The following is a 21,668-nucleotide window of genomic DNA, read 5'->3' as shown; positions in this document are numbered from 1 at the left end:
CTCACACCCTCTCTCCCCTCCAGTCACACACTCCCCCCCTCTCACACCCTCTTCCCCCCTCTGACACCCTCTCTCTCCCCCTCTCTCTCCACCTCACACCCTCTCTCCCCCTCTCACAGCCTCTCTCCCCCCCCTCACAGCCTCTCTTCCCCCCCCTCGCACCCTCTTACCCCTCCCCCACACCCTCTCTCCCACCGCTCACACCCTCTCTCCCCCTGCTCACCCTCTCTCTCCCCCTGCTCACCCTCTCTCTCCCCCTGCTCACCCTCTCTCTCCCCCTGCTCACCCTCTCTCTCTGCCCCCCTTCACACCCTCTCTCCCCCGTTCACACCCTCTCTCCCCCCGCTCACATCTTCTCTCCCCCCGCTCACACCCTCTCTCCCCCGCTCACACCCTCTCTCCCCCCGCTCACATCTTCTCTCCCCCCGCTCACACCCTCTCTCTCCCCCTGCTCACCCTCTCTCTCCCCCTGCTCACCCTCTCTCTCCCCCTGCTCACCCTCTCTCTCCCCCCCTTCACACCCTCTCTCCCCCGTTCACACCCTCTCTCCCCCCGCTCACATCTTCTCTCCCCCCGCTCACACCCTCTCTCCCCCGCTCACACCCCTCTCTCCCCCCGCTCACATCTTCTCTCCCCCCGCTCACACCTCTCTCTCCCCCTGCTCACCCTCTCTCTCCCCCTGCTCACCCTCTCTCTCCCCCTGCTCACCCTCTCTCTCCCCCCCTTCACACCCTCTCTCCCCCTGCTCACACCCTCTCTCCCCCAGCTCACCCTCACCCCCTCCCTCACACCCTCTCTCCCCCCCACACCATCTCTTTCTCCCTCAAACCCTCTCTCCCCCCGGCTCACACCCTCTCTCCCCCCCCTCATACCTTCTCAACCCCTCTCACACCCTCTCCCCTCCAGCTCACACCCTCTTACACCCCGCTCACACCCTCTTACCCCTCCCCCACACCCTCTCTCCCACCGCTCACACCCTCTCTCCCCCCGCTCACACCCTCTCTCCCCCGCTCACATCTTCTCTCCCCCCGCTCACATCTTCTCTCCCCCCGCTCACACCCTCTCTCCCCCCGCTCACACCCTCTCTCCCCCGCTCACACCCTCTCTCCCCCCGCTCACACCCTCTCTCCCCCCGCTCACACCCTCTCTCCCCCGCTCACACCCTCTCTCCCCCCGCTCACACCCTCTCTCCCCCGCTCACACCCTCTCTCCCCCCGCTCACATCTTCTCTCCCCCCGCTCACACCCTCTCTCTCCCCCCCCACACTCTCTCCCCCCCACACCCTCTCTCTCCCCCCGCTCACACTCTCTCTCCCCTCCTCACACCCTCTCTCCCCCACCCTCACACACTCTCTCCCACCCGCTCACGCCCTCTCACCCCCCGCTCACACCCTCTCCCCCCGCTCACACCCTCTCTCCCCCCTCACACCCTCTCTCCCCCTGCTCACACTCTCTCTCCCCCTGCTCACACTCTCTCTCCCCCTGCTCACACCCTCTCTCCCCCTGCTCACACCCTCTCTCTCCCTGCTCACACCCTCTCTCTCCCCACTCACACCCTCTCCCCCCCGCTCACACCCTCTCTCACCCTGCTCACACCCTCTCTCCCCCCGCTCACACACACTCTCCCCAGCTCCCACCCTCTCTCCCCGCTCACACCCTCTCTCCCCCCTCACACACTCTCTTCCCGCTCACACCCTCTCTCCCCCCTCACACCTTCTCTCCCCCCCGCTCACACCCTCTCTCCCCCGCTAACACCCTCTCTCCCCCCCTCACACCCTCTCTCCCCCCCTCACAACCTCTCTCCCTCCCTCACACCCTCTCTCCGCTCCTCACACCCTCTCTCCCCCACCCTCACACACTCACTTCCCCCGCTCACGCCCTCTCTCTGCCCCCGCTCACACCCTCTCTCCCCCCGCTCACACCCTCTCTCCCCCCCCACACTCTCTCCCCCCCACACCCTCTCTCTCCCCCCGTCACCCTCTCACTCCCCCCGCTCACACCCTCTCTCCCCTGCTCACATGCTCTCTCCCCCCGCTCACACTCTCTCTCCCCCCTCACACCCTCTCTCTCCCCAGCTCACACCCTCTCTCCCCAGCTCACACCCTCTCTCCCCCCGCACACACCTTCTCTCCCCCCGCTCACACCTTCTCTCCCCCCGCTCACACCCTCTCTTTCCCCCCCACACCCTCTCTCCCCCCCCCCACACCCTCTCTCCCCCCCCTTAAAACCCTCTCTCCCCTTCTCTCACACCCTCTCACACCCTCTCTCTCCCCCTGCTCACCCTCTCTCTCCCCATGCTCACCCTCTCTCTCCCCCTGCTCACACTCTCTCTCCCCCCCTTCACACCCTCTCTCCCCCTGCTCACACCCTCGCTCCCCCAGCTCACCCTCACCCCCTCCCTCACACCCTCTCCCCCCCCCACACCATCTCTTCCCCCCTCACACCCTCTCTCCCCCCCGGCTCACACCCTCTCTACCCCCCCTCATACCTTCTCAACCCCTCTCCCCCCAGCTCACACCCTCTTACCCCCCACTCACACCCTCTTACCCCCCCGCTCACACCCTCTCTCCTCCCCTCACACCCTCTCTCCCCTCCTCTCACACCCTCTCCCCACCCCCACACCCTCTCTCTCCCCCTGCTCACCCTCTCTCCCCCCGGCTCACACCCTCTCTACCCCCCCTCATACCTTCTCAACCCCTCTCACACCCTCTCCCCCCAGCTCACACCCTCTTACCCCCCACTCACACCCTCTTACCCCCCCGCTCACACCCTCTCTCCTCCCCTCACACCCTCTCTCCCCTCCTCTCACACCCTCTCCCCACCCCCACACCCTCTCTCTCCCCCTGCTCACCCTCTCTCTCCCCCTGCTCACCCTCTCTCTCCCCCCCTTCACATCCTCTCTCCCCCTGCTCACACCCTCTCTCCCCCCCGCTCACACCCTCTCTCCCCCGCTCACACCCTCTCTCCCCCGGCTCACATCTTCTCTCCCCCCGCTCACACCCTCTCTCTCCCCCCCACACCCACTCTCTCTCCCCCCCCACACCCTCTCTCTCCCCCCGCTCACACTCTCTCTCCCCCCTCACACCCTCTCTCCTCCCGCTCACACCCTCTCTCCCCCGCTCACACCCTCTCTCCCCCGCTCACACCCTCTCTCCCTCTGCTCACACCCTCTCTCTTCCTGCTCAGACCCTCTCTCTTCCCGCTCACACCCTCTCTCCCCCTCACACCCTCTCTCCCTCCGCTCACACCCTCTCTCCCTCTGCTCACACCCTCTCTCTCCCCCTCACACCCTCTCTCTTCCCGCTCACACCCTCTCTCCCCCACTCACACACTCTCTCGCCCCGCTCACACCCTCTCTCCCCCTCACACCCTCTCTCCCCTGCTCACAATCTCTCTCCCCCTGCTCACACCCTCTCTCTCCCCACTCACACACTCCCCCCCCGCTCACACCCTCTCTCCACCCCGCTCACACCCTCTCTCCCCCCCCTCACACCCTCTCTCCCCCCCTCACACCCTCTCTCCCCCCCCTCACACCCTCTCTCCCCCCTCACATCCTCTCTCCCCCCTCACACCCTCTCTCCCTCCCTCACACCCTCTCTCCCCTCCTCACACCCTCTCTCCCCCACCCTCACACACTCACTCCCCCCGCTCACACCCTCTCTCCCCTGCTCACACGCTCTCTCCCCCGCTCACACCCTCTCTCCCCCTCACACCCTCTCTCTCCCCAGCTCACACCCTCTCTCTCCCCAGCTCACACACTCTCTCCCCAGCTCACACCCTCTCTCCCCCTTCTCACACTCTCTCCCCCTGCTCACACCCTCTCTCCCTCCCTCACACCCTCTCTCCCCTCCTCACACCCTCTCTCCCCCACCCTCACACACTCACTCCCCCGCTCACACCCTCTCTCCCCTGCTCACACGCTCTCTCCCCCGCTCACACCCTCTCTCCCCCCTCACACCCTCTCTCACCCTCCTCACAACCTCTCTCCCCCGCTCACACCCTCTCTCACCCTCCTCACAACCTCTCTCCCCCGCTCACACCCTCTCCCCCCGCTCACACCCTCTCTCACCCTGATCACACCCTCTCTCACTCTGCTCACACCCTCTCTCCCCCCACTCTCACCCCCCCCCCACCGCTCACACCCTCTACTCCTCGCTCACACCCTCTCTCTTCCCGCTCACACCCTCTGTCCCCCGCTCACACCCTCTCTCTTCCCGCTCACACCCTCTGTCCCCCGCTCACACCCTCTCCCTTCCCGCTCACACCCTCTCTCCCCCGCTCACACCCTCTGTCCCCCGCTCACACCCTCTCCCCCCCCGCTCACACCCTCTGTCCCCCGCTCACACCCTCTCCCCCCGCTCACGCCCTCTGTCCCCCGCTCACACCCTCTCCCCCCCGCTCACACCCTCTCCCCCCGCTCACACCCTCTCCCCCCGCTCACACCCTCTCCCCCCCCGCTCACACCCTCTCCCCCCGCTCACACCCTCTCCCCCCCGCTCACGCCCTCTGTCCCCCGCTCACACCCTCTCCCCCCGCTCACACCCTCTCCCCCCCGCTCACACCCTCTCCCCCCCGCTCACACCCTCTCCCCCCCGCTCACGCCCTCTCTCTTCCCGTTCACACCCTCTCTTCCCCCGCTCACACCCTCTCCCCCCCGCTCACACCCTCTCCCCCCGCTCACACCCTCTCCCCCCCGCTCACACCCTCTCCCCCCCGCTCACACCCTCTGTCCCCGCTCACACCCTCTCCCCCCCGCTCACGCCCTCTTCCCCCGCTCACACCCTCTCTCCCCCGCTCACACCCTCTCCCCCCCGCTCACACCCTCTGTCCCCCGCTCACACCCTCTCCCCCCCGCTCACACCCTCTCCCCCCCGCTCACACCCTCTCCCCCCCGCTCACACCCTCTGTCCCCCGCTCACACCCTCTGTCCCCCGCTCACACCCTCTGTCCCCCGCTCACACCCTCTGTCCCCCGCTCACACCCTCTCCCCCCCGCTCACACCCTCTCCCCCCGCTCACGCCCTCTCTCTTCCCGTTCACACCCTCTCTTCCCCCGCTCACACCCTCTCTCCCCCCGCTCACACCCTCTCCCCCCCGCTCACACCCTCTGTCCCCCGCTCACACCCTCTGTCCCCCGCTCACACCCTCTCCCCCCCGCTCACACCCTCTCCCCCCCGCTCACACCCTCTCCCCCCCGCTCACACCCTCTGTCCCCCGCTCACACCCTCTGTCCCCCGCTCACACCCTCTCCCCCCCCGCTCACACCCTCTGTCCCCCGCTCACACCCTCTCCCCCCCGCTCACACCCTCTCCCCCCCGCTCACACCCTCTCCCCCCCGCTCACACCCTCTCCCCCCCGCTCACACCCTCTCCCCCCCGCTCACACCCTCTCCCCCCCGCTCACACCCTCTCCCCCCCGCTCACACCCTCTCCCCCCCGCTCACGCCCTCTTCCCCCCCGCTCACACCCTCTCCCCCCCGCTCACGCCCTCTGTCCCCCGCTCACACCCTCTCTCACTCTGCTCACACCCTCTCTCCCCCCACTCTCACCCCCCCCACCGCTCACACCCTCTCCTCCTCGCTCACACCCTCTCTCCCCCCGCTCACACCCTCTCTCTTCCCGCTCACACCCTCTGTCCCCCGCTCACACCCTCTGTCCCCCGCTCACACCCTCTGTCCCCCGCTCACACCCTCTCCTCCTCGCTCACACCCTCTCTCCCCCCGCTCACACCCTCTCCCGCCCCGCTCACACCCTCTCCCCCACCCTGGTCACACCCTCTCTCCCCCCGCTCACACCCTCTATCCCACCCTGCTCACACCCTCTATCCCACCCTGCTCACACCCTCTATCCCACCCTGCTCACACCCACTATCCCCCTTCACACTCTCCCTCCACCCTCTTCATCCTCTCTCCCCGCGCTCACACACTCTCTCTCCAGCTCCCACCCTCTCCCCCCATCACACCCTCTCTCTTCCCGTTCACACCCTCTCTCTTCCCGTTCACATCCTCTCTCCCCCCGCTCACAGCCCACCCCCCCCCCGCTCACACCCTCTGTCCCCCTTCACACTCTCCCTCCACCCTCTTCATCCTCTCTCCCCGCGCTCACACACTCTCTCCCCAGCTCACACCCTCTCCCCCCGCTCACACCCTCTCTTCCTCTCCTCACACCCTATTTGTGATCTCTGGGTTCAGGATACATTCCTCAGTGATGTGACGCACTGTGAGTTGAGCAGATATAATCACAGAATCATTACAGCACAGAAGGAGGCCATTCTGTCCGTCATGCCTATGCCGGCTCTTTGAAAGAGCTGTGCAATTTAGTCTAGCACCCCAGCTTTTTCCCATTTGCCTGCAAATGAGTCCTCTTCAAGTACATGTCCAGATGCCTTTAAAAGCTCCTCTGGAATTTGATTCCACCACCTTTCAGGTAGTGCGTTCCATATCTCTTAATTTCCCCTCTAGTTCTGTGGCCAATTATTTTAAATCTATGACCTCTGGTTACTGACCCACTTGCCAGTGGAAATAGTCTCTCCATACTTGTTCGATCAAAACTCCTCATCATTTTGAACACCTCTATTACTTCTCCCCTTAACCTTCTCTGCTCTGAGGAAAACAATCCCAGCTTCTCCAGTCTCTCTACATAACTGAAGTCCCTCATCCCTGGTATCATCCTGGTATACCTCCTCTGTACCCTCTCCAGGCCTTGACATCCTTCCTAAAGTGTGGTGTCCAGAATTATACACAGTACTGCAGCTGAGGCCCAACCAGAGGTTTGTAAAGGTTTAGCTTTCTAGCTTTTGTATTCAGTGCTCCTACTTCCAAAGCTAAGTATCCCTTGTGCTTTCTTAACTGCATTATCAACCTGTCCTGCCACCTGATTTATGAATATGCACCTCCCAGGTCCCTCTGTTTCTGCACCCCGCTCAAATAGTACCATTTCGATTACACTGCCATGTTGTTTCTCCCAAAGTACATTACTTTACATTTATTATTGCATCTCCCATGCGTCTGCACATTTCACCAGTCTGTCGACATCCTCCTGAAGTCTGCTGCTATCCTGCTCACTATTTACTATGGTGCCAAGTTTTGTATCATCCACAAACTTCAAAATTGCTCTCCCTATACTGAAGTCCAAGTTATTTATATATAACAAGACAAGCAATGGTCCTAATATTGACCCCTGGGGGACCCCACTTCCCTCCAGTCAGAAAAACATCTGTTCACCACTACTCTCTGCCTCCTATCCCTTAGCCAATTTTGTACCCAAGTTACCAATGTCCTCTTAATACCATGTGGTTCTATTTTCCAAATAAGTCTGTTATGTGGTACTTTATCAAATGCCTTTTGAAATGTACTGCACTATCTTTCATCATGTTACTTCATCAAAGAATCATGTTAGTCAGACACGATTTGCCTTTAACAAATCCGTGCTGGCTGTCCCTTATTAACCCACGCTTTTCCAAGTGAGAATTCATTTTGTCCTTGCCAATGGTCTCTGGTAGAGGCAACTCCCCAGCACTGGGTCTCAATGCTGCTGTACAGGTGGAGCTGTGTGACCAGGGTTACCTGCATTACCCCTGCAATCCATTTCCATTTAGAAGGTGTTACAGGTTCATGGTCCTTGGGTACCTGAATAAAATGGTCATTCTTCACACGTGAGCAGTCGCTGAGCCTGGTCCTCTCACCACCCACACGGTGCATGTCTGGGTAGTGATTGGCTGGGAGAATCCTCACTGCTCAATCTCCCAGGGAAAGGGACAATACAGCCCGAGGGACCCCTGGGTCCATTCATATCACCTCCTTTCCTCTGCGATGCAGTTAACACGAAGTACGGATTAGGGAGTGTGAGTGCGCGATTGAAGTGTCTCTGTGTTCTTGTCTTATTAGCACCTGCGGGCATTGTACGAAGCCTTCCAGCACCAAGTGGAGGCGGGTGAAGAGAGGATCCATGGTTGCCAAGCCCTGGTGAACAAGCTAGTCGGCAAATGCCACCCCCAGTCCCAGGACATCCTGCAGAGGCAGGATGCGCTGAGGTAGAGTAGCGACGTTATGTTAAAGTCGGAGAACTGTTTTATTGTCGAACTTTCTGCCGATGTATCTGACGGTGGGCAGGGCCGAAATTGCCCCTTTCTATAAGAGCCGTGACCACCTCAAAGAAGGTCGGTAATCGCCCACCACTCGGTCAGCATGGAGGAGTCGCCATTTTACAAATTTTCCTTGTGGATGTTCCCAGCGGAGAACGGCTCCGCCCGCCCGTATTGCCGTGCCGTCGACCCCTTACCGCCTGGCGGCGACCCCTTTCCACCCTGCATGAGAAATTGCCCTGCGAGAGCACATCGGACGCTGCTCGATGCTCCCGACAGGCTCTCCCCAGTGGGAAGCTTCTTGTGACTGTGTGCGATCCACCTGCCCTTAAAGAGGAGGGCGCACTGCTGCGGCCGCCATTTTATTTTAATTGTCGGTTGACTGCCAGGCCAACCCGACAATGGCGGCCACAGGTTTGGTCGGGCCGCCAACAGACAGCCTGACACCCCCTCTTGGGTCCCGGGCCGCTGGCCCGACCGAAACCTTCCTTGGTGGCCCAGTGTTTGCCACTAAAGCTCGCAGTGGCCCTCCCCTTTAACTGGAGGGGAGGGACCGTTGTGATACGGCAGCGCGGCGCTGATTACTTGGAACGACGGCCGTTCCGACCCGCCCACACTTCCGCCCTGCTGACCACCCCACATCCACTCCGCTCTAAAAAAATAACACAGAGCTGAATTTCCCCGGATTCTCCCCCCCCATGCATTGGGGCGAACGGAGCACTAAAAAATAGATAGGTGCGCCCCGTTTCGGGCGGAGGGCAATTTCGGTCCCAAGGGATCACACGGTGCTGCATCTGAGAATGAGGGTGTCACAGGGTGCTGTATCTGAGAGTGAGGGTAGTGCAGGGTGCTGTATCTGAGAGCGAGGGAGGGGTGGGTGCTGTATCTGAGAGTGAGGGTGTCACAGGGTGCTGTATCTGAGAGTGAAGGTGTCACAGGGTGCTGTATCTGAGAGTGAGGGTGTCACAGGGTGCTGTATCTGAGAGAGGGTGTCACAGGGTGCTGTATCTGAGAGTGAGGGTGTCACAGGGTGCTGTATCTGAGAGTGAGGGTGTCACAGGGTGCTGTATCTGAGAATGAGGGTGTCACAGGGTGCTGTATCTGAGTGAGGGTGTCACAGGGTACTGTATCTGAGAGTGAGGGAGGGGTGGGTGCTGCATCTGAGAGTGAGGGTGTCACAGGGTGCTATATCTGAGAGTGAGGGTGTCACAGGGTGCTGTATCTGAGAGAGGGTGCCACAGGGTGCTGTATCTTAGAGTGAGGGAGGGGTGGGTGCTGCATCTGAGAGTGAGGGTGTCACAGGGTGCTGTATCTGAGAGAGGGTGTCACAGGGTGCTGTATCTGAGAGTGAGGGTGTCACAGGGTGCTGTATCTGAGAGTGAGGGTGTCACAGGGTGCTGTATCTGAGAATGAGGGTGTCACAGGGTGCTGTATCTGAGAGAGGGTGTCACAGGGCGCAGTATCTGAGAGAGGGTGTCACAGGGTACTGTATCTGAGAGTGAGGGAGGGGTGGGTGCTGCATCTGAGAGTGAGGGTGTCACAGGGTGCTGTATCTGAGAGTAAGGGTGTCACAGGGTGCTGTATCTGAGAGAGGGTGCCACAGGGTGCTGTATCTTAGAGTGAGGGAGGGGTGGGTGCTGCATCTGAGAGTGAGGGTGTCACAGGGTGCTGTATCTGAGAGAGGGTGTCACAAAGTGCTGTATCTGAGAGTGAGGGTGTCACAGGGTGCTGTATCTGAGAGAGGGTGTCACAAAGTGCTGTATCTGAGAGTGAGGGTGTCACAGGGTGCTGTATCTGAGAGTGAGGATATCGCAGAGTGCTGTATCTGAGAGTGAGGGTGTCACAGGGTGCTGCATCTGAGAGTGAGGGTGTCACAGGGTGCTGTATCTGAGAGTGAGGGTGTCACAGGGTGCTGTATCTGAGAGTGAGGGTGTCACAGGGTGCTGTATCTGAGATTGAGGGTATCGCAGCATGCTGTATCTGAGAGTGAGGGGAGCGCAGAGCGTTCTACGACTGAGTGGTAAATGGTCAGATCCCCCTTGTTGCGTTGCCAGGAGTTGTTGATGTAATAATGGCGCTTTGGCCAGAACCTTCAGTAATGATTCCCATGTTTACAGGGAGCAATGGAACAGTTTACAGGAGCGGGCTCGGGGCCGTGGACAGAAGCTCAGCGATGCGGAAGAAATTCACAAGTGCAGCCGAGACCTGGCCGACGCTCTGACGCACATCGAGGTAGGTGCTCTCAGCATTGCTGTCTGCTGCAATAATACCTTGGGAAATTTGCAAACGTGGCTGCTCCAGGGGTTTGAAAAACCTGCCTTTCAATGTGAAGCAAATGGTGTATCGCAGTCACAGTGACTGAGCTCAGAGTTGCACTCTCTGCTAGAATAGTCTCACTTGGCTGTGGCAGGTGTAACCAGCTTTTTAATGGGTGTGTGCTCCCAAAATGCAACTGTACCGCCCTGGAAGTGTTTGATGGGACAATGTAGAGGGAGCGTTACTCTGTATCTAACCCGTGCTGTACCTGCCCTTGGAGTGTTTCAGGGGATAGTTTAATGGTGAAGGGTTTAGTACTGAATGGACACGGCCTCTTTTCATTTGCCTTTTGTTTCTGTCTGTCCAGGAAAAACGTAAAAGCATTCCTGATGAAATTGCAAGGGATCTGCGGGGTGTCCAAGCACAACTGCGTACTCATGAAGCACTGGAACATGAATTGTCCGGGGCCGAGCAGCGGGTAAGGTCGCAGTTTTATGATTGCATGTAACGACATCAACCATCAATAGGGAGTGGCCAGAGCTGAATTTACAGGTGATGGCTCGGTATAATATACTGTGTCCCGTGACTCCAGTGGTGTCTCTGAATAATACACTGTGTCCTCTCTCTCCAGTAATGCACCTGTATAATATACTGTGTCCTCTCTCTCCAGTAATGCTCCTGTATAATATACTGTGTCCCCTCTCTCCAGTAATGCCCCTGTATAATATACTGTGTCCTCTCTCTCTCTCCAGTAATGCCCCTGTATAATATACTGTGTCCTCTCTCTCTCTCCAGTAATGCCCCTGTATAATATACTGTGTCCTCTCTCTCTCCAGTAATGCTCCTGTATAATATACTGTGTCCTCTCTCTCCAGTAATGTTCCTGTATAATATACTGTGTCCTCTCTCCAGTAATGCTCCTGTATAATATACTGTGTCCTCTCTCTCCAGTAATGTTCCTGTATAATATACTGTGTCCTCTCTCTCCAGTAATGCTCCTGTATAATATACTGTGTCCTCTCTCTCCAGTAATGTTCCTGTATAATACACTGTGTCCTCTCTCTCCAGTAATGTTCCTGTATAATATACTGTGTCCGCTCTCTCCAGTAATGCTCCTGTATAATATACTGTGTCTGATACATCATTACGACACAGTATAAATGCACACGAGGCCCATGCTTGAGAGAAGGTCAGTCTGTGACCTGTCCTTTATTCCTTAGCACTCAAGTGATGAAGGTGGGTGGAGCTTCCTCTTGTATACCTGAAGGTCCAGGTTAGGAGTGTCTCCCACCTAGTGGTCGGTGTTCTCACAGTGTACAACTTAGGTCAGTTTATACATGGGTTACAATGCTGGTTGAATACATGATATCACCTCCCCCCCTAACGTCTTATTGGGATCACAGGTTGAGTCTCTCTGGTGGTTTACGCTCCCTTGTCGCGCGCCTGAGTTGGGGCTCCGGTTGTTGGGTGCTGGCCTGAGTGTCTGCTGTTTGCAGTGCCTCAGGCCTGTCCGGACTGTCCACAGTGACTGGGCTCTCCTCCCTTTGGTTCCTGTGTTCGGTCACCTGTGGTGGAGTGAACTCTATATCGTGTTCTTCCTCTGCTTCTTCTATGGGGTTGCTGAACCTCCTTTTTGTTTGATCCACATGTTTGCGGCAGATTTGTCTATTGGTAAGTTTAACTACCAGAATCCTATTTCCCTCTTTGGCAACCACAGTGCCTGCGAACCATTTGGGCCCTGCAGCGTAGTTGAGGACAAAAACAGGGTAATTTACATCAATACATCGCGCCCTCGCATTCCTGTCATGGTAGTGATATTGTGACTGGCGCCTGCTCTCGACAATTTCTTTCATGGTGGGGTGTATAAGGGATAACCGGGTTTTGAGCGTCCTTTTCATTAGTAGCTCTGCGGGTGGAACCCCTGTGAGCGAGTGTGGTCGGGATCTACAGGCCAACAGGAGGCGTGATAAGCGGGTTTGTAGGGAACCCCCTTGGAATCTGAGCATCCCCTGTTTGATTATCTGCACTGCTCGTTCTGCCTGGCCGTTTGAGGCTGGCTTGAACGGTGCCGTTCTGACATGGTTAATTCCATTGCCTGCCATGAAGTCCTGGAATTCAGTGCTTGTGAAGCACGGGCCATTGTCGCTGACCAAGACGTCCAGTAGACCGTGGGCGGCGAACATTGCCCGTAGACTTTCTATCGTGGCAGAGGATGTGCTTGAATTTAAAATGTCACACTCGATCCATTTGGAGTAGGCGTCTACTACAACCAAAAACATTTTCCCCATGAAAGGACCTGCATAGTCCACATGGATGCGTGACCAAGGCTTGGCGGGCCAGGGGCTAAGGGGGGCTTCCCTGGGTGCATGGCCCAGCTGGGCACACGTGTTGCACCTGCGAACACAAAGTTCCAGATCTGCGTCTATCCCTGGCCACCAAACGTGTGACCTGGCAATTGCCTTCATCGTGACAATGCCCGGGTGCTCATTGTGGAGTTCTCTGATGAACACCTCTCTGCCCATCTGGGGCATGACTACGCCGTTTCCCCACAGTAGGCAATCGGCCTGAATCAAGAGTTCATCCTTGCGCCTGTGAAATGGTTTAAATTTCTCAGGGCATGCCCTGTACGTGGCTGCCCAGTCCCCATTCAGGACACATTTCTTGACTAGAGACAATAGCGGGTCTCTAGTTGTCCCGACTTTAAGCTGATGGGCTGTCACGGGTGAGCCTTCGCTTCCAAAAGCTTCAACAGCCATGACCATCTCAGCACCATGCTCGGTAGCCCCCTCAGTGGTGGCTAGTGGGAGCCTGCTGAGTGCATCGGCGCAGTTTTCGGAGCCCGGTTTGTGCCAAATTGTGTAGTCATAGGCAGCTAACGTGAGTGCCCACCTCTGTATGCGGGCCGATGCGTTTGCATTTATGGCCTTGTTGTCGGCCAAAAGGGACGTCAGGGGTTTGTGATCTGTCTCCAGCTCAAATTTCCTGCCAAACAGGTACTGGTGCATTTTCTTTACCGCATATACACATGCGAGCGCCTCCTTTTCTACCATCCCGTAGCCCCTTTCTGCCTGGGACAGACTCCTGGAGGCATAAGCTACCGGCTGTAACTGACCCTTGGCATTGACATGCTGCAACACACACCCGACCCCATAGGATGACGCATCGCACGTGAACACAAGTTTCTTACATGGGTCATATAGCGTTAACAGATTGTTGGAACATAACAAATTGCGTGCTCTATTAAAAGCCCTTTCCTGGCTGTCCCCCCAGACCCATTCGCGACCTTTGTGTAGGAGCACGTGTAGCGGCTCTAGCAGCGTGCTCAATTTGGGAAGAAAGTTACCAAAATAGTTCAGGAGCCCCAGGAACGAACGCAGCTCCGTCGTGTTACGGGGTCTGGGTGCTCTCTGGATCGCTTCCGTCTTGGACACAATAGGGCTAATCCCGTCTGCTGCTACCCTCATCCCCAGGAATTCTACCTCTGGAGCTAGGAAGACGCACTTCGCCTTTTTCAGTCGCAGCCCTACCCGGTCCAGTCTGCGTAGCACCTCCTCCAGGTTGTGGAGGTGTTCTTCAGTATCGTAACCCGTAATGAGGATGTCGTCCTGAAAAACCACCGTCCCTGGAATCGACTTGAGGAGGCTTTCCATATTTCGTTGGAAGATCGCGGCGGCCGAGCGAATCCCGAACGGACATCTGTTGTACTCAAACAACCCCTTGTGTGTCGTGATGGTGGTCAACTTCTTCGACTCACTCGCCAGCTCCTGGGTCATGTAAGCTGAGGTCAGGTCCAATTTTGAAAAAAGTTTGCCACCGGCTAGCGTCGCAAAGAGGTCCTCCGCTCTCAGTAGCGGGTACTGGTCTTGGAGTGACACCCGATTGATGGTGGCCTTGTAATCGCCACATATCCTGACCGACCCATCCGCCTTGAGCACCGGCACAATCGGGCTCGCCCAGTCACTGAATTCGACTGGCGAGATGATGCCTTCCCTCAGCAGGCGGTCCAATTCGCCTTCTATCTTTTCCCGCATCACGTACGGCACCGCTCTGGCCTTGTGGTGTACTGGCCTGGAGTCCGGGTTTATGTGAATCACTACCTTGGCCCCCATGAAAGTGCCGATGCCGGGTTGAAATAATGAGTCAAATTTGTCTAGGATCTGTGAGCATGATACTCACTCCACAGAGGAAATTGCATTGACATCGCCCCATTTCCAGTTCATGACAGCAAGCCAACTCCTCCCCAGTAGTGCGGGACCATCCCCTGGGACAATCCAGAGTGGCAACCTGTTCTCCGAATCTTTGTGGGTCACGACTACCATGGCGCTGCCTAGCACCAGAATGATCTGCTTTGTGTAAGTCCGTAGCTGTGCGTCAATCGGCGATAATTTTGGCCTCCTGGCCTTGGATGCCCACAACTTTTCGAACTGTTTGATACCCATCAGGGACTGGCTGGCACCCGTGTCTAACTTCATTGATACTGGGATGCCATTGAGGAGCACTTTCATCATTATCGGTGGCGTCCTGGTGTATGAACTGTATACGTGCTCCACATGAACTCGCTGAACTTCAGCTTTCAGCGATTTCCCCCAGTGTCCATTTCTGCAATTTCTGCAGATATTTTGCTCATCTCTGCAAACTCCGGCTGAGTGTGTGCCTCCACGCCTCCAGCATGAGTTGCGGTTTGAAACAAAAGGTCCCTTGCCAGTCGATCGTCCCTGACTGCCCCTGTTATTGTCTTTGAGTGCACCATTAACAGGTGTTGATGGCCCCATTACTGGCCGCATTGTCCCTTGCAATGGCGTGAATCGCTGTTCAGCTTGCCATTGTCTCTGTCGAACTCCCCCTCTGGGTTCGACTACATGTTGGGGCATGCCTGACTGCCCTTGTCTGCCTGGAGAACTGTGTGCTGCTTTAACAATGTTCAATCTCTGTCCCAGCCATTCCTGAACGCAGTACCTCTCGTCTGTTCTGCTAGTGGCCATGCTCGCGTGGTTTAAATCCCACTTTCTTGTCGCCATTGATACGTCCTTACTACACAGTATAAATGCACACGAGGCCCATGCTTGAGAGAAGGTCAGTCTGTGACCTGTCCTTTATTCCTTAGCACTCAAGTGATGAAGGTGGGTGGAGCTTCCCCTTTTATACCTGAAGGTCCAGGTTAGGAGTGTCTCCCACCTAGTGGTCAGTGTTCTCACGGTGTACAACTTAGGTCAGTTTATACATGGGTTACAATGCTGGTTGAATACATGACAGTGTCCTCTCTCTCCAGTAATGCTCCTGTATAATAAACTGTGTCCTCTCTCTCCAGTAATGCCACTGTATAATATACTGTGTACCTCTCTCTTCAGTAATGTTCCTGTATAATATACTGTGTCCCCTCTCTCCAGTAATGTTCCTGTATAATACACTGTGTCCTCTCTCTCCAGTAATGTTCCTGTATAATATACTGTGTCCTCTCTCTCCAGTAATGCTCCTGTATAATATACTGTGTCCTCTCTCTCCAGTAATGTTCCTGTATAATACACTGTGTCCTCTCTCTCCAGTAATGTTCCTGTATAATATACTGTGTCCTCTCTCTCCAGTAATGTTCCTGTATAATACACTGTGTCCTCTCTCTCCAGTAATGTTCCTGTATAATACACTGTGTCCTCTCTCTCCAGTAATGTTCCTGTATAATACACTGTGTCCTCACTCTCCAGTAATGCTCCTGTATAATATACTGTGTCCTCTCTCTCCAGTAATGCTCCTGTATAATATACTGTGTCCTCTCTCTCCAGTAATGCTCCTGTATAATATACTGCGTCCTCTCTCTCCAGTAATGCTCCTGTATAATACACTGTGTCCTCTCTCTCCAGTAATGCTCCTGTATAATATACTGTGTCCCCTCTCTCTCTCCAGTAATGCTCCTGTATAATAAACTGTGTCCTCTCTCTCCAGTAATGTTCCTGTATAATACACTGTGTCCTCTCTCTCCAGTAATGTTCCTGTATAATATACTGTGTCCTCTCTCTCTCTCCAGTAATCCTCCTGTATAATATACTGTGTCCTCTCTCTCCAGTAATGCTCCTGTATAATATACTGTGTCCTCTCTCTCCAGTAATGCCCCTGTATAATATACTGTGTCCTCTCTCTCCCCGCTAGTGCTCCTGTATAATATACTGTGTCCTCTCTCTCCCCGCTAGTGCCCCTGTATTATATACTGTGTCCTCTCTCTCCAGTAATGTCCTTTATAATACATTGTGTCCCCTCTCTCCCCGCTAGTGCTCCTGTCCAATACACTGTGTCCTCTCTCTCCAGTAATGCTCCTGTATAATATACTGTGTCCTCTCTCTCCAGTAATGCTCCTGTATAATACACTGTGTCCTCTCTCTCCAGTAATATTCCTGTATAATACACTGTGTCCTCTCTCTCCAGTAATGATCCTGTATAATACACTGTGTCCTCTCTCTCCAGTAATGCTCCTGTATAATATACTGTGTCCTCCCTCCCCGCTAGTGCTCCTGTATAATATACTGTGTCCTCTCTCTCCCCGCTAGTGCCCCTGTATAATATACTGTGTCCTTTCTCTCCAGTAATGCTCCTGTATAATACACTGTGTCCTCTCTCTCCAGTAATGCTCCTGTATAATACACTGTGTCCTCTCTCTCCAGTAATGCTCCTGTATAATATACTGTGTCCTCTCTCTCCAGTAATGCTCCTGTATAATACACTGTGTCCTCTCTCTCCAGTAATGCTCCTGTATAATAAACTGTGTCCTCTCTCTCCAGTAATGCTCCTGTATAATATACTGTGTCCTCACTCTCCAGTAATGCTCCTGTATAATATACTGTGTCCTCTCTCACCAGTAATGTTCCTGAAAAATACACTGTGTCCTCTCTCTCCAGTAATGTTCCTGTATAATATACTGTGTCCCCTCTCTCTCTCTCCAGTAATGCCCCTGTATAATATACTGTGTCCCCTCTCTCTCTCCAGTAATGCTCCTGTATAATATACTGTGTTCCCTCTCTCTCTCTCCAGTAATGCCCCTGTATAATATACTGTGTCCTCTCTCTCTCTCTCCAGTAATGCCCCTGTATAATATACTGTGTCCCCTTTCTCTCTCCAGTAATGCTCCTGTATAATATACTGTGTCCCCTCTCTCTCTCTCCAGTAATGCTCCTGTATAATATACTGTGTCCTCTCTCTCCAGTAATGCCCCTGTATAATATACTGTGTCCTCTCTCTCCAGTAATGCTCCTGTATAATATACTGTGTCCCCTCTCTCTCTGCAGTAATGTTCCTGTATAATATACTGTGTCCTCTCTCTCCAGTAATGCCCCTGTATAATATACTGTGTCCTCTCTCTCTCTCTCCAGTAATGCCCCTGTATAATATACTGTGTCCCCGTTCTCTCTCCAGTAATGCTCCTGTATAATATACTGTGTCCCCTCTCTCTCTCTCCAGTAATGCCCCTGTATAATATACTGTGTCCTCTCTCTCCAGTAATGCCCCTGTATAATATACTGTGTCCTCTCTCTCCAGTAATGCTCCTGTATAATATACTGTGTCCCCTCTCTCTCTCTCCAGTAATGCCCCTGTATAATATACTGTGTCCCCTCTCTCTCTCCAGTAATGCTCCTGTATAATATACTGTGTCCCCTCTCTCTCTCTCCAGTAATGCCCCTGTATAATATACTGTGTCCTCTCTCTCCAGTCATGTTCCTGTATAATATACTGTATCCTCTCCAGTAATGCTCCTGTATAATATACTATGTCCCCTCTCTCTCTGCAGTAATGTTCCTGTATAATATACTGTGTCCTCTCTCTCCAGTAATGCCCCTGTATAATATACTGTGTCCTCTCTCTCTCTCTCTCTCCAGTAATGCCCCTGTATAATATACTGTGTCCCCTTTCTCTCTCCAGTAATGCTCCTGTATAATATACTGTGTCCCCTCTCTCTCTCTCCAGTAATGCTCCTGTATAATATACTGTGTCCTCTCTCTCCAGTAATGCCCCTGTATAATATACTGTGTCCTCTCTCTCCAGTAATGCTCCTGTATAATATACTGTGTCCCCTCTCTCTCTCTCCAGTAATGCCCCTGTATAATATACTGTGTCCCCTCTCTCTCTCTCCAGTAATGCCCCTGTATAATATACTGTGTCCTCTCTCTCCAGTCATGTTCCTGTATAATATACTGTATCCTCTCTCTCCAGTAATGCTCCTGTATAATATACTGTGTCCTCTCTCTCCAGTAATGCCCCTGTATAATATACTGTGTCCTCTCTCTCCAGTAATGCCCCTGTATAATATACTGTGTCCTCTCTCTCCAGTAATGTTCCTGTATAATATACTGTGTCCTCTCTCTCCAGTAATGCCCCTGTATAATATACTGTGTCCTCTCTCCCCGCTAGTGCCCCTGTATAATATACTGTGTCCTCTCTCTCCAGTAATGCTCCTGTATAATATACTGTGTCCCCTCTCTCCAGTAATGCCCCTGTCCAATACACTGTGTCCTCTCTCTCCAATAATGCTCCTGTATAATATACTGTGTCCTCTCTCTCCAGTAATGCTCCTGTATAATATACTGTGTCCCCTCTCTCTCTCCAGTAATGCTCCTGTATAATATACCATGTCCCCTCTGTCTCCGCTAGTGCTCCTGTACAATACACTGTGTCCTCCCTCTCCAGTAATGCTCCTGTATAATATACTGTGTCCTCTCTCTCCAGTAATGCTCCTGTATAATATACTGTGTCCCCTCTCTCCAGTAATGCTCCTGTATAATATACTGTGTCCTCTCTCTCCAGTCATGCTCCTGTATAATATACTGTGTCCGCTCTCTCCCCGCTAGTGCTCCTGTATAATATACTGTGTCCTCTCTCTCCAGTAATGCCCCTGTCTAATATACTGTGTCCTCTCTCTCCAGTAGTGCCCCTGTATAATATACTGTGTCCTCTCTCTCCAGTAATGCTCCTGTATAATATACTGTGTCCCCTTTCTCTCTCCAGTAATGCTCCTGTATAATATACTGTGTCCCCTCTCTCTCTCTCCAGTAATGCTCCTGTATAATATACTGTGTCCTCTCTCTCCAGTAATGCCCCTGTATAATATACTGTGTCCTCTCTCTCCAGTAATGCTCCTGTATAATATACTGTGTCCCCTCTCTCTCTCCAGTAATGCCCCTGTATAATATACTGTGTCCCCTCTCTCTCTCCAGTAATGCTCCTGTATAATATACTGTGTCCCCTCTCTCTCTCTCCAGTGATGCCCCTGTATAATATACTGTGTCCTCTCTCTCCCCGCTAGTGCTCCTGTATAATATACTGTGTCCTCTCTCTCCAGTAATGTTCCTGTATAATATACTGTATCCTCTCTCTCCAGTAATGCTCCTGTATAATACACTGTGTCCTCTCTATCCAGTAATGACCTTGTATAATATACTGTGTCCTCTCTCTCCAGTAATGCCCCTGTATAATATACTGTGTCCTCTCTCTCCAGTAATGCTCCTGTATAATACACTGTGTCCTCTCTCTCCAGTAATGCTCCTGTATAATATACTGTGTCCCCTCTCTCCAGTAATGCTCCTGTATAATATACTGTGTCCCCTCTCTCCAGTAATGCTCCTGTATAATATACTGTGTCCCCTCTCTCTCTCCAGTAATGCCCCTGTATAATATACTGTGTCCTCTCTCTCCAGTAATGCTCCTTTATAATATACTGTGTCCCCTCTCTCTCTCCAGTAATGTTCCTGTATAATATACTGTGTCCTCTCTCTCCAGTAATGCATCCTGTATAATATACTGTGTCCCCTCTCTCTCTCCAGTAATGCTCCTGTATAATATACTATGTCCCCGCTCTCTCTCCAGTAATGCTCCTGTATAATATACTGTGTCCCCTCTCTCCAGTAATGCTCCTGTATAATATACTGTGTCCCCTCTCTCTCTCCAGTAATGCCCCTGTATAATATACTGTGTCCTCTCTCTCCAGTAATGCTCCTGTATAATATACTGTGTCCCCTCTCTCTCTCCAGTAATGCCCCTGTATAATATACTGTGTCCTCTCTCTCCAGTAATGCCCCTGTATAATATACTGTGTCCTCTCTCTCCAGTAATGCCCCTGTATAATATATTGTGTCCTCTCTCTCCAGTAATGTTCCTGTATAATACACTGTGTCCTCTCTCTCCAGTAATGCTACTGTATAATATACTGTGTCCTCTCTCTCCAGTAATGTTCCTGTATAATATACTGTGTCCTCTCTCTCCAGTAATGCCCCTGTATAATACACTGTGTCCTCTCTCTCCAGTAATGCTCCTGTATAATATACTGTGTCCCCTCTCTCCAGTAATGCTCCTGTATAATATACTGTGTCCCCTCTCTCCAGTAATGCTCCTGTCTAATATACTGTGTCCTCTCTCTGCAGTAATGCCCCTGTATAATATACTGTGTCCTCTCTCTCCAGTAATGCTCCTGTATAATATACTGTGTCCCCTTTCTCTCTCCAGTAATGCTCCTGTATAATATACTATGTCCCCTCTCTCTCTCTCCAGTAATGCTCCTGTATAATATACTGTGTCCTCTCTCTCCAGTAATGCCCCTGTATAATATACTGTGTCCTCTCTCTCCAGTAATGCTCCTGTATAATATACTGTGTCCCCTCTCTCTCTCTCTCCAGTAATGCCCCTGTATAATATACTGTGTCCCCTCTCTCTCTCCAGTAATGCTCCTGTATAATATACTGTGTCCCCTCTCTCTCTCTCCAGTAATGCCTCTGTATAATATACTGTGTCCTCTCTCTCCAGTAATGTTCCTGTATAATATACTGTATCCTCTCTCTCCAGTAATGCTCCTGTATAATATACTATGTCCCCTCTCTCTCTCCAGTAATGTTCCTGTATAATATACTGTGTCCTCTCTCTCCAGTAATGCCCCTGTATAATATACTGTGTCCTCTCTCTCCAGTAATGCCCCTGTATAATATACTGTGTCCTCTCTCTCCAGTAATGTTCCTGTATAATATACTGTGTCCTCTCTCTCCAGTAATGCCCCTGTATAATATACTGTGTCCTCTCTCCCCGCTAGTGCCCCTGTATAATATACTGTGTCCTCTCTCTCCAGTAATGCTCCTGTATAATATACTGTGTCCTCTCTCTCCAGTAATGCTCCTGTATAATATACTGTGTCCCCTCTCTCTCTCCAGTAATGCTCCTGTATAATATACCATGTCCCTTCTGTCTCCGCTAGTGCTCCTGTACAATACACTGTGTCCTCCCTCTCCAGTAATGCTCCTGTATAATATACTGTGTCCTCTCTCTCCAGTAATGCTCCTGTATAATATACTGTGTCCCCTCTCTCCAG

At 53.5% G+C, this 21,668-nt stretch overlaps 1 protein-coding gene across 1 annotated transcript in view; it reads left to right on the top strand.

The window, feature by feature from the left end:
* The window catches only part of sptbn5 (spectrin, beta, non-erythrocytic 5), a 635,480-nt gene that overhangs the window by 225,667 nt on the left and 388,145 nt on the right, over positions 1 to 21,668 (top strand). Inside the window, exons 31-33 of the mRNA XM_070878655.1 lie at positions 7,884 to 8,029; positions 10,198 to 10,312; positions 10,704 to 10,814. Of these exons, the coding sequence (XP_070734756.1) occupies positions 7,884 to 8,029; positions 10,198 to 10,312; positions 10,704 to 10,814 (372 nt within the window). The remainder of the gene's footprint in view (positions 1 to 7,883; positions 8,030 to 10,197; positions 10,313 to 10,703; positions 10,815 to 21,668) is intronic.

The sequence above is a fragment of the Pristiophorus japonicus genome, chromosome 4 (assembly GCF_044704955.1).
Source record: "Pristiophorus japonicus isolate sPriJap1 chromosome 4, sPriJap1.hap1, whole genome shotgun sequence".
Classification (NCBI taxonomy): Eukaryota; Metazoa; Chordata; class Chondrichthyes; family Pristiophoridae; genus Pristiophorus; species Pristiophorus japonicus.
Note: the sequence above shows the minus strand (reverse complement) of the source record. Positions and strands in the feature narration are given on the sequence as shown.